Here is a 10,937-nt window from a genome sequence, read left to right on the forward strand (position 1 = left end):
TAGAGCTCAAGCCATCATGCCACTGATGGCCTACAGTTTCAAAGCTATAGGACTAAACTGATACACCTCCAATAGTTTTAGAACCTAAACTACAGTTTCAATGTTATAAGACTAGACTGACACACCTCCAATAGTTTTAGAAGGTAAAAATGCACTTTCGAAGTTATAGGACTAAACTGACATAGATCTAATAGTTTTAGGACTTATGATGCATTTTACTTTATATACCCACTCAAACCTCTTGAACAAACTGCAGGCAAGTAAAACAATCCTTTGTTTTTTGTGGATATGACCTTACAATCTTGCATTGTTCCTATTCCTATATTATTGAAGTCCTACTAATCAAGGGGACCATCAATTTTGATGAAAACTTCTGTGAAGAGAACACCTTTGGTAATACTCCCTCCATTCACAAATATAAGATGTTTTGGATATTTCAATATGGACTACATGCAAACTAAAATAAGTGACAAACACACTAAAATGTGTCTATATACATTTGAATCAGAGAAAAGTTAGAACATCTTATAATAGTGAATTGATGAAGTATCTATGAGTCATAGCAAGATGCACGACAGAGATCGAAAAAATCATTAGAACTTCTGGAAAAAGAACGACAACTAAACACATGTATCCACCATGTATAAAATTTTTGAATACAAATTATGGCCACCCATTTGGAAAAACTCTTGCTATGAGTGTGTGCTAACTCAAACTTTGATTTTTGTGAATGTGGGGTTGGTAAACAACTTGTGATACATCAAATACGGCATATGTTGATGTAGTGGGAGTTACTCAAAGGACCAGGAAGGTCTAGGTACCTAGGACTTGGGCATATTAAAAATACTAAGTGGTTTCTCAATAAGTGGCTTTTCAATCTTCTTACCAAGGACATGGTGTGGTAGTCTCATCAAGAATAAGTATCAAGGACGAAAAAGTTGTCTTTGACTAAAATTAACCTATAAATTCCCAATTTGGAAAGGTTTGATGAGGGTGAAAGAAACCTTCCTCCAATTTGAGCCTTTTCAAGTCTTGCGCGGGGATTCATTCAATATGTTTCTACATACTACCTCTGTAACTAAATATAAGACATTTTTGAAGTCCAATCTGAACTGCAATGAAATTGAACTGCAAAAAACGTGTATTTGAAACCCTACATGTTCTTGTAGCTTATGCTTCTACTAGAAATCAAGAGTTTCTTGTGGTGCCTATGCAGTGGTCTCATTCTCACCTCACAATCTGTCCAAATGAAATTGACAAGTACAACAAAATGCGTTGTAGCTTTTGTTATGAGCAAGAGTTGAGCCACTACTTGCTTTTGATTGTGGAATTGCACGTGTTGCTTGGTGGGCGGTGCACCTTGCCTTTAATACCATGCCACCATGTAGCACGGTGCAAATTTATGCGTGTTGATTTCCTAAGTCTTTTGTTCACTTATTTTGTGTTCCATGTTAAAAGTGCATCTAGGTCTCCTAATAGGTTTTGAGAAAAGACGCTTAAGAGACTAATAAGCTTCCCAACTATTCAGCTTTTGGCCCCTAATGTAGTTGCAAAGTATCAATGATGACCCCTAAAAATAAGCAACGGAACTACAAGGGTTGAACACATTGCCATAATCTTCAAATATTCCCTTTAATTTCAACATGAATTCTCCTTATCTACTTTTATACATACCTAGAACCAGGCCAGTCAACTGATACTTCAAAATATCAGTGTCATATGAGATGTGGTGAGATTTCACCAAAGTGTGGATCCGAAACTACCGAACTTAGTTACGGGAACAACTGGACTCTATGTTGATTTCAGAGGCTTGTCTGTTAGGTCTAGTACCTCCGAGTGGAGTATGGGCGATAATTCTGAGTCTATTTGGGTTTCTCAGATAAAGCAGTTTATGTGCACTTCCGGAACCTCCAAGTTGGGACTCAATCGTATTATATCTAGTCCGTTACAGAGGGTGCTTTGTTAGTCCCAATACTTCCAAGTGAAGCGTGTTCGGTACTACCAAGTGTTGTATCTTTATTGTGGACACCTATAGTTATTGTCTGGTACCTCACATAGTTCATGCCATGTACCTTCCAAATAAGTGTGGTTCTTGAGGTGTCTGTAGACGGCTCGGTACCTCTGCATCTCGTTGTCATACTTTCGGAAACGTGGTATTCCCATCTGACTTCTCAAATTCTCTCTACTAGGTGTCTATCCTCAGTGGAAAACTTGTGAGACATAAGGGGGTTCTTGAGCCAATCACTGAAGATCTTGGCAACTGTTCGTTCCAAGTCAGCGATTCAAGGTTTTACTCTTGAATGGTGTACCCCTCCTAGACGATTAGGCATCGCTCGGAAGTCTTTGAATTTTGAAGGAGCCAAGAAGTCAATGAAGGCCAAAAATCGCGTACTTCATGTGTAAATCTACCCTAGTGACTGAGTATGGGCTTTGTGACCTAGCTCAAGGAGGAATAGGTTGGCCTAGGGGCCAGAACTCTTAGGACTTGGTGTCTAAATATTCTCCAACGATGTATTGTGCCAACAATCTGAACTTTAGGAATTACATCTTGTGTTGAGACTTACACTAGTTCAATTTACATGCTAGTGTTTTATAGGCAAGCCCAGCTTAAACTTGTCTACAAAAATCAACTTTGTCTTAAAATTTTCCTATCCAGCCTCCCCCTTTCACATGTCTATTTGGCTATGTAGAAATGATGCTGTTTTTGACAGGAAATCATGCTCATTCTCTTGCGCAGGTATCATTCCCATGCATCAATTTGTTGCGGCCATGTTTACAACATGGGGAGCGATGGAGTTTGGCATCAACAGATTGGAACGCGCACAAGTTTATGTTCCAACTAGGGTAGCAAGCATGTAGACTATTTGCGATTGAACTCTTTTAATATGTAGCGTGTCACTCTTTGCTTGACAATCTGTTTTGATGTACTCCTTCTGTAGACTAACGTAAAACGTTTTTGTGTTGAACTACAAAAACATCTTACATTAGTTTACAGACGTTGTAATAAACATGGCAACGTGTGCATCTATGATGTAGAGGCCAGGCAATATATTTCCAAGTTTGTTTTATGAAGGACATGCAACATGTTTCATTTTTTATGTGTTTGGTTTTAGGTTTAAGTTTTTGTGACATAGCAGTGTGAAAAACGTTTTGTGGTATAGTAGACACGTGTTAAGCATCAATGGTGCCAATTTCAATAATCAGACGGCGAAAACAGCAAAACATGGGTAGGTTGCAGTTGCATAGGGAACACTAGTTACAAGAGTAGTCTATTCGTGCATGTACGGTTGGGGATATCTAATTATTTTCGCTACGAAAAAGAGTAGGACATGACCATACAACATCCGTAATATTACATGATGCGGATGTTACAACACACTCCAACAACCATGACAAGGGAAAGAAAGACACGCACCTGTTTCTTCTTTTTCTTTCCAGGGATTAAGAGAAACACACCGTTAACTTGGTATTGTGACATTTAACTTCAAAATGAAATGCATTTTTCGAACTCAATTGTGAATTGTCAATTTACTACACGTCTGTGTTGGGGTATCCATGTCAACAATATTAGTTAGAATTTACAGGAACTGACGTAGTCTTCCTTCTGCTGAATGAATCACGTGCACCAATTCAGGGATGCATGATCAGCTAAGCCTTCAGTTAGGTCCAACGAATGGCCATGCTTCATATCAACCACACACCTAGCGAACCACATGACACATGTGGTAAGTCATCTGAAGATAACCACACACCTGGCGAAGCTCTTCCATGTGTATCCACCAGTTTCTCTTCATATCTTCTCAAGTTCTTTGTCTTCTTCACAGATTGATACCAGACAGGCACGTCTGAGATGGGCACTATAGTTTCTCAGCCTTCAGTTCTTTCGTACGACTGTATATACATCTTTCAGCTCTTCGCATATATACATGCTCGTATGAGCATATGAATGATGCCATCAAGATAGTGAACTGCGGTGTGCGCTAGCTGATAGATGGAAGAGTGGGCTGGGTGAAACCGAGGCCGGAAACTCCATCTAGGGAACCAGGTGCAACATGTTTTACTAGTCCATACCGCCTGATATGACGGAGGAGCCGGGCGAGGAAGGTGCTGTGGCAAATGGTCGAGGTGTCACATACCACAGTGACATGCCGGCGTGCCCTTGTGATAGCCACATTCATTAGCCTGCTGTCGCCCATGAACCCTACAGCTCCCAGTGGGTTTGACCGAACCTATAAGCCAGCAGAAGGATAAACATCACTAGAAGTAGGTTAAAATTCATGGAGTATGAAATGATTGTGGCCCCATCGGCGACTGCCCTTCTAATTGTCAATTGCTTCATTCAGTGTTGTATTTGGGTGACATATTCATCAGAAAGATGTATGGTACCGTGCAGTGCTTACCATCGATAGGACCACCGCATCTGCCTCCCTCCCTTGAAAGCTATCTACTGTTGAAACCTCAACCCCAGAAAGCCCTGGATATTCTTCTAACTTCTCTCTTAATAATTGAACTTGAGCAATGTAGGGAGACTGGATGGCTATCTCACTTGGAGACACTCCTACAATCATGATTGTAATATGTTTGTAAGTTCAAAAATCTGAGCGTAAAAAGGTAGGGCCATGTTTGACCAGTGAATGAAAAATGCTGAATAATTATCCTGATGTGTTAAAGCAAACAATACTAAGGATCGAAGGATTATGCAACAAAGATTATACAATACTGATGATGTGTTTAATTAAGTAAAAGATAAGTATATACCACAATGCACAAGATTGAGAACATGCTGTGTAACTATGTCTGCTTCTCCATCATTATAAAATGATCCTGTGCCAGCAGGGTCTAAATGCTCCACACAATCAACGTTTAGAATTCCGTATGGCATTCGGGTATCAAGTAAAAGCAGTGGGCACCGTGTTATCCAAGTATCCTGAAATCATAAGGTACAGCTTGAGTGCATATAGATGCATTCATGGCAAAAAAATCCTAAACATCGAATGCACAAATTTCAAATGAGTAGACACAACAAATAGATGCAAGACATTATTAGTTGGTTCCAGAAGTAGTTCCAGACCTACTACATGTTCCTCATGTAACACTCAGATGAACAGTTACCACAACCATCTAAATGTGATGTATAAAATTTTATCCCACCTTATTGTGTTGGATTGTTAATCTTTTGTGATTATACTACATTGAGCTGGAGAGTATCCCAGCTTGTTTGTATTTGTATCCATGCATATGATGAAAGATTGATCGTGGCTACACATAAGATATATGATTGGCCATCCATCATGAAGTGAGTGTTTTCCTGCTTTGAACCTTGATTCAGAACGGAACTACCACGTTGAAGATCGCCAGACGGCATGGCTGCGAGGGATTGAGTAGACATAGGTTAGACGAGAGAATCACTGGGGGAGATTAGATTGATTATTCTTCCTTGCCTCAAACGTGGATACATGTCATCCTTATATAACGAATGCTCAGGCCCTTGACCTAGATCTTTCCTTATACAACTGGACTTTTTCCTAATCCTATACTTCCCTAAAGGACTCTTAGGATACTTCTCTCTAAATGACTCCTCCCATGCTGCTACTCTTGCCTTGATACTATGTATTCATGTCCACAACATTTTGTTGAACTATTTGCATTTTTTTAAAGAAACTCTTTGCAGTTTTATGCAGTAGGCAGCAAAAGTTGTGTCAGTCAGTGGTTGTATTGTTGTTACTGTTGGATATAAGTTCCTTTATCCGATGATAGGGCTCAGGCCTGAGGGTTGTACTCCCTCCGTCCGGAAATACTTGTCATCAAAATGAATAAAAGGGGATGCATCTAGATGTATATTAGTTCTAGATACATCCTTTTTTATCCATTTTGATGACAAGTATTTTCGGACGGAGGGAGTATATAAAAGAAATGAAAAGTGGGTGCTGACGGTTCCCATCTGTAATATTTGGTGACTGAGTGGACGTGACCATTTCAATAAGGGGGCTGGAAGGGTATGGCCAAATTTCCTTAGAAATGCAGGATGAAAGTTAATACCGTATTCGCTTCTAAAAGAAAGAATATGATGTTCTTATCCTCCAAGTTGAGTAAAACCGTGATGGCTGGTAAAATAAATGTGTACATAGGTCTTTCTCCCCAATAACTCAGAATAAATTGGGTCCTAAATTATCTTCGGCAACCACAGCTTGAATGTCATAATAAAATTGATAAAGATAAACACTTTAATAGGTCTAATCAACGTTTCCAAATGTGTAATCACTAAGCATAACAAAAAAGAAGGGAGTGGGGCATACTAGCCCAGTAAACACACGATCACATGATACCTTAAGACAAGAACATTATAATGCTAATGATGCATCTAAAATGCGCTTCAGTTGAAATAAACATGTTTAGAAACTGCTTAAGGAAACTGTGGTGAAATATACCAAGTAGTGTGCATGCTTCTAGTAGTATAATCATCTGTCAAAGTAATTTACTATAATCTAAAGATCTACAGCTACAGTGTTGACCACAGTTACACTCTTAAAAAGGTAGTGAACCAATGAGCTGGGAAGGGTTAAAGGCCAAACAGTATATGATTCAGATTCACCAAACATGGGGTAAATTTATTCAATGATGTCTGATCTGAACTTTGCAATTAGACCCAATCCTGAGTGAAGTCCATGACTTTTCTTTTTGGTAAAAGATTTCCCACGTGATAATCAAGTTCAGTCCTGAACACTGACCAAAAAACGTAGACATACCATGCAATTGACCTGACACCTGAAACATTAAGTATGTATACCTTTACAACTGGAGAGTCGGCAAGAAGATGCGAAGCAACAGAATGAGAAGACTGGAGTAACCCCTGATACATCTCTTTAGATGCCCAACTGGCTATTGAATCATGCATTCTATGCTGGACTGTCAGTCTTGTAGTAAGCAATCCATCATGCAACAATGAAGCCCTTTCCATCATAGATTTACCAAGCCCACCTTCCAGGGCCTTCCTTGACAATATGGCAGGTGCAAGTTGGCAATGATCACCCGCAAGAATACAACGTTTTCCCTGCAGTATGGGAATCCAGCAAGAGGGCTCAATTCCTTGACCTGCTTCATCTATAATTACCAAGTCAAAACAACCAGTTTTCCTGATAAGTGGATCGGCTGCCCCTGTGTTAGTAGAAAGCACAACCTGTGCATCAGATAGCACTTCCATGATCGTTTCTTTTTCTTTCATTTCCAGATCCCTCCCAAGTTGCTTCAGAAGTTGACGAATGCCTGCAGCTAAAGAATCGTCCTCTATGCAGTCCCTCAAGTCCTTTCTTAAGTCAGTTCTCTTTCTCTCAAGCTCCTTCCTAAACTGACCAAGCCTTCCATTTACAATCTCTGCCAAGGACTTCGAAGTAACCGATGGTGATATTCGAGCAGGGTTTCCAACTCGCACAATGTTTAAGCCAGTTCTTGACAACCTTTCAACCATGTTATCGACTGCCGCATTGCTTGGAGCTGTCACAAGGACACTTTCACCTTGTCGGACAGCACGTACAATGAGTTCCGTGAGCAAAACTGTCTTGCCCGTGCCAGGAGGCCCCTGGATGACTAGAACAGGCCTCTTCTTGTTCAGGCCTAATGAGAGAGCCCTTAACTGGGAGTCATCAAATGCACACCTCTCTGATAGCCTTGGATCAGGTAGACTTGATTCACCCCAATCAATCAGGCAATTCTGCTCCATCTTCATAACATCTTTGCTGTCACCGAACAGAGTAGCTACCACATCAATGGAAGCATTACTTTTCAGCAAACCATTCCTTTGAAGCAGCATCAATGCTTCAAGATTCCGCTGCCAAATAAAAATACTTGGGTGAATTAGATGAACTTATCACTCATGTTGTTAAGCCAAGAATAATACAATCATAAAAGAAACGGGAACCCCAATTTCACTGTTCTTTCTTGATGCTAAAAATTCCTTTGTTCTGGTTTTCCCCATTTCATGCCACTCTGATATACAATATATGACAGAAACAGAACATGAATGCAGATCATAAAACGAAAGGATTATACTCAGATAAATATGTAAGAGCCAGACTATAGTTGCTCCTGGCTAAGGAAGTTTCAGAAAGCTTAATAGTAATATGCTGGAAGAAGCCAACCATTCAATGTTGATGTGCATAATTTGAATACCTCATAAGTAAGTGCATCAGCCAATCCCTGTATCCGGTCAATGCGCACACTTTTCCCAAATAACCTGGAGAAGGTTGGGTCACCATGGCGAGATTCCAGAGCCACAGTTATGCTGCAACCGTCCTCCCCGAGATTATAAAGAAAGCCTTGCATGCAAGAAGTGGCTCCCTCACCACGGCTATTACATGTTCTCACACAAACCATGTCCCCAGGTGACAGTGTCGTTGGAGGCAGCTTGTGTTCACCTTCAATTCTGAACAGAACCAAATGTAGACCTCCCAATCCTACATGCAGGGATAACAGAAAACAGTGTCTTACTTAATTTTCCAAAGTAACTGAAGATAAAATCTTAACATGCGGAGAAAAGAAAGTAGCCAAGTTTAGCTCTCTCACCAGTTGAGCTGCTGATGACACTCAAGTTGCAAATGGTGTCACACTGCTCCTGCTGAGCCTGCCCATGGGTCACCAAGTACTCAACTGGCTTGGATGGCTTGGAATTGTTGTCGAGCATAGTGGTGGCATTCAGCTCCTCCTGTGTAAACTCCAGCTCCGCATCTCGCTCGATGCGCAGTAGCTCTGACATATGCCTCACAAAGTCTTCAATCCTATCCTGCATCAGCCTTACCTTCTTGAGGCTTATGCCGATGCTACTATGAACTGCTTTAGTTCGTGGTGTCGTCCTGCGCACAGCTGCCCGGTGATGAGTAGAATTGGCCATTTCCTTCAACAGCTTCCATGTCTGCGTGGAGCGCCAGTCGTAGATGAGCCCCTGGTTCTGATAACTCAGCAGGACACCACGGAGCTCACGCTGGAAATGGTCGAAAAGGGTGGGGTAGTGCGTACAGGCCTTGAAGCAGAGTGACTCCAGACCCTTGGGCATGGGGATGGATGAGAGATAAGGCTGTGCCTGGATCACAAATCCAAGCTGGCCTTCTGCCGATGCCCAATTCAGAGTCAATGCCGCTGTGGTGAGGTCCGCCATGTCACCCTGAAGCTCGGCGGAAGCGAATTTGGATGCCATGGACTGCATCCCCTGCCTTAGCCACTCCACCACACACCGGCCAAGCTCCTTCCGCCCTAGTGGATCGCCGTTCTCATACAGCGTCCCTACCTTTATGGACGCCTCCTCCGCCGACGGCACGCAGCCGCCTTGTTCTTGCCCTCCCTCGACCGTCTTCCTCTGCCTCCTCCTCCTAGTCCTGCCATTGCTACCGGCGGGTCGAGACACACCTTTGCTGGGACTCAACGGCGTGGCACGTACACTCCTTTGCCTGGAAGAGGAGGAGGCATCCTGCGACCGTGCCGGCGATGGTGTGGACGGAGACGAAGGAGCGGCAGCAACGAACGTGACCCTTCTCCTGCTGGGGAGCTTCTTGGCAGCGCCAGAAGAAAACAAGAACCTGGACGAAAAGAGATCAAGAGACATGCCGTTGCTCCACGGTCCCGGCTGCCGGCGGAGGCGGTGGCGCAGGGCAGCGGGGGAAGAGCCGAGGAGGCGAGGGCGGGAAGGAAGCGAGGGGCTGACCGGTGACTCGGCTCAGCCTCGGCGGGTGATATCCTCCCTGGCCCCGGGTCAAGAGGAGGAGACGGCCGGTGGAGAGTGGATGACTGGTGGCGCAGGGCGCGGCTACGTTAGCACCGCAGGCAAGTAAAGTGCCGTCCCCGGCTCTGGCTTCGCGCGGCTGGCGCCCACGTCGCCCCCGCCCAGTTTCCATGGTCCCAAAAGCCCCTGACAGCGCCCATCGGATCGGCTTCGGCTTCGCGCTTGCTGTCCAACCAACGCATGGCGCGCGATCCCGCTGTCCACGCAGGCGCCGGCGCGTCCAGATGCAGATGCAGATTCACCGGTCCGGCAGGGCTGATTCCGTTCATCCAAAATCAGGGCGGGGAAAGCGTCCGTGGATCCTGATGGACCACAATAAAATGAGACAAAGAATCACGGGAATGCACGGCCAGCTTTCTCTCCGCGAGCTGGCAGGCATTAGAGCGAACACCTTACCGGCGTCGCGGTCGGGGTGGGGACGGCAGTCGGAACCTCCCGCGCTGCTCTAGACTTTGGGCTTGTGGCGATGGCACGTTTGCGAGGCTGCTGCGCCGCTCAAGGGCGCTCTTGGTCGGCGGTCGGCGGTCGGCGGTGGTCGGCTGCTGCCGAGCCGCGCTACGTGAGTTGGCCGTGCACGAAGGGTTCGGCGCCGTGCGCGAGGCAGGAGCATCTTACATACAGTACATGTAAGATTTTTAGCCTGAACGAGAAACTCGTCGGCATTGCTCTTTTTTTTTTGCGGCAACTAGTCGGCATTGCTCAACGCTTCGTTACTTAGACCATCTCCAATAGCATGTCTATATTTGGATGTCTATATATTTATATAGACAATGGTCTAAAAAGATTCTCTTGTATACATGTCCAGTTTTGCATTAGAATGTCTATATACAGGAATCATGACAAGTGGGCCGTTGCTGGGGAAAGGAAGAAATCATGACTGCAGCTGAGTTTAGATAACGTCTTCACATTGTCCAGGTATGGATATTGTCGATGTCAATATAGAGGATGTGTATATTTAGACGACCATATAAACAAGCTGTTGGACATCTGTTTTAGGGCCACGTCATGAAAAACGAGTATAAAAATCCATATAGACAAGCTATTGGAGATGCTCTTAGAGCATCTACAACAAACGCCCTAGAAGCCACGCGCTAAATTAATTTTTTAAGCACCAAAATAGCGTTTTAGCGCGTCGGATGATCAAACATCTTTAGCAGGCGCCCAAAAA

General features: G+C 43.6%; 1 protein-coding gene across 2 annotated transcripts; it reads right to left on the reverse strand.

Annotated features, from left to right (window-relative positions):
- Positions 1 to 3,477: 3,477 nt before the first annotated feature.
- LOC125514279 (DNA-binding protein SMUBP-2-like) lies at positions 3,478 to 10,360 on the reverse strand. 2 transcript variants are annotated; one of them, XM_048679590.1, is made up of 8 exons: positions 10,166 to 10,360; positions 8,560 to 10,071; positions 8,167 to 8,450; positions 6,788 to 7,825; positions 4,759 to 4,927; positions 4,401 to 4,558; positions 4,072 to 4,229; positions 3,478 to 3,984 (listed from the first exon to the last, which is right to left on the reverse strand). In XM_048679590.1, exons 2-8 carry the CDS (start codon positions 9,590 to 9,592, stop codon positions 3,981 to 3,983), a joined length of 2,844 nt encoding a protein of 947 aa, XP_048535547.1. In that variant the 5' UTR covers positions 9,593 to 10,071; positions 10,166 to 10,360; the 3' UTR covers positions 3,478 to 3,980. The 2 variants fall into 2 exon arrangements, with proteins under 2 accessions (XP_048535547.1, XP_048535545.1); XM_048679588.1 differs by having other exon boundaries at positions 3,478 to 4,229.
- Between the last annotated feature and the right edge of the window lie 577 nt (positions 10,361 to 10,937).

The sequence above is a fragment of the Triticum urartu genome, chromosome 6 (genome assembly GCF_003073215.2).
Source record: "Triticum urartu cultivar G1812 chromosome 6, Tu2.1, whole genome shotgun sequence".
NCBI classification, from domain to species: domain Eukaryota; kingdom Viridiplantae; phylum Streptophyta; class Magnoliopsida; order Poales; family Poaceae; genus Triticum; species Triticum urartu.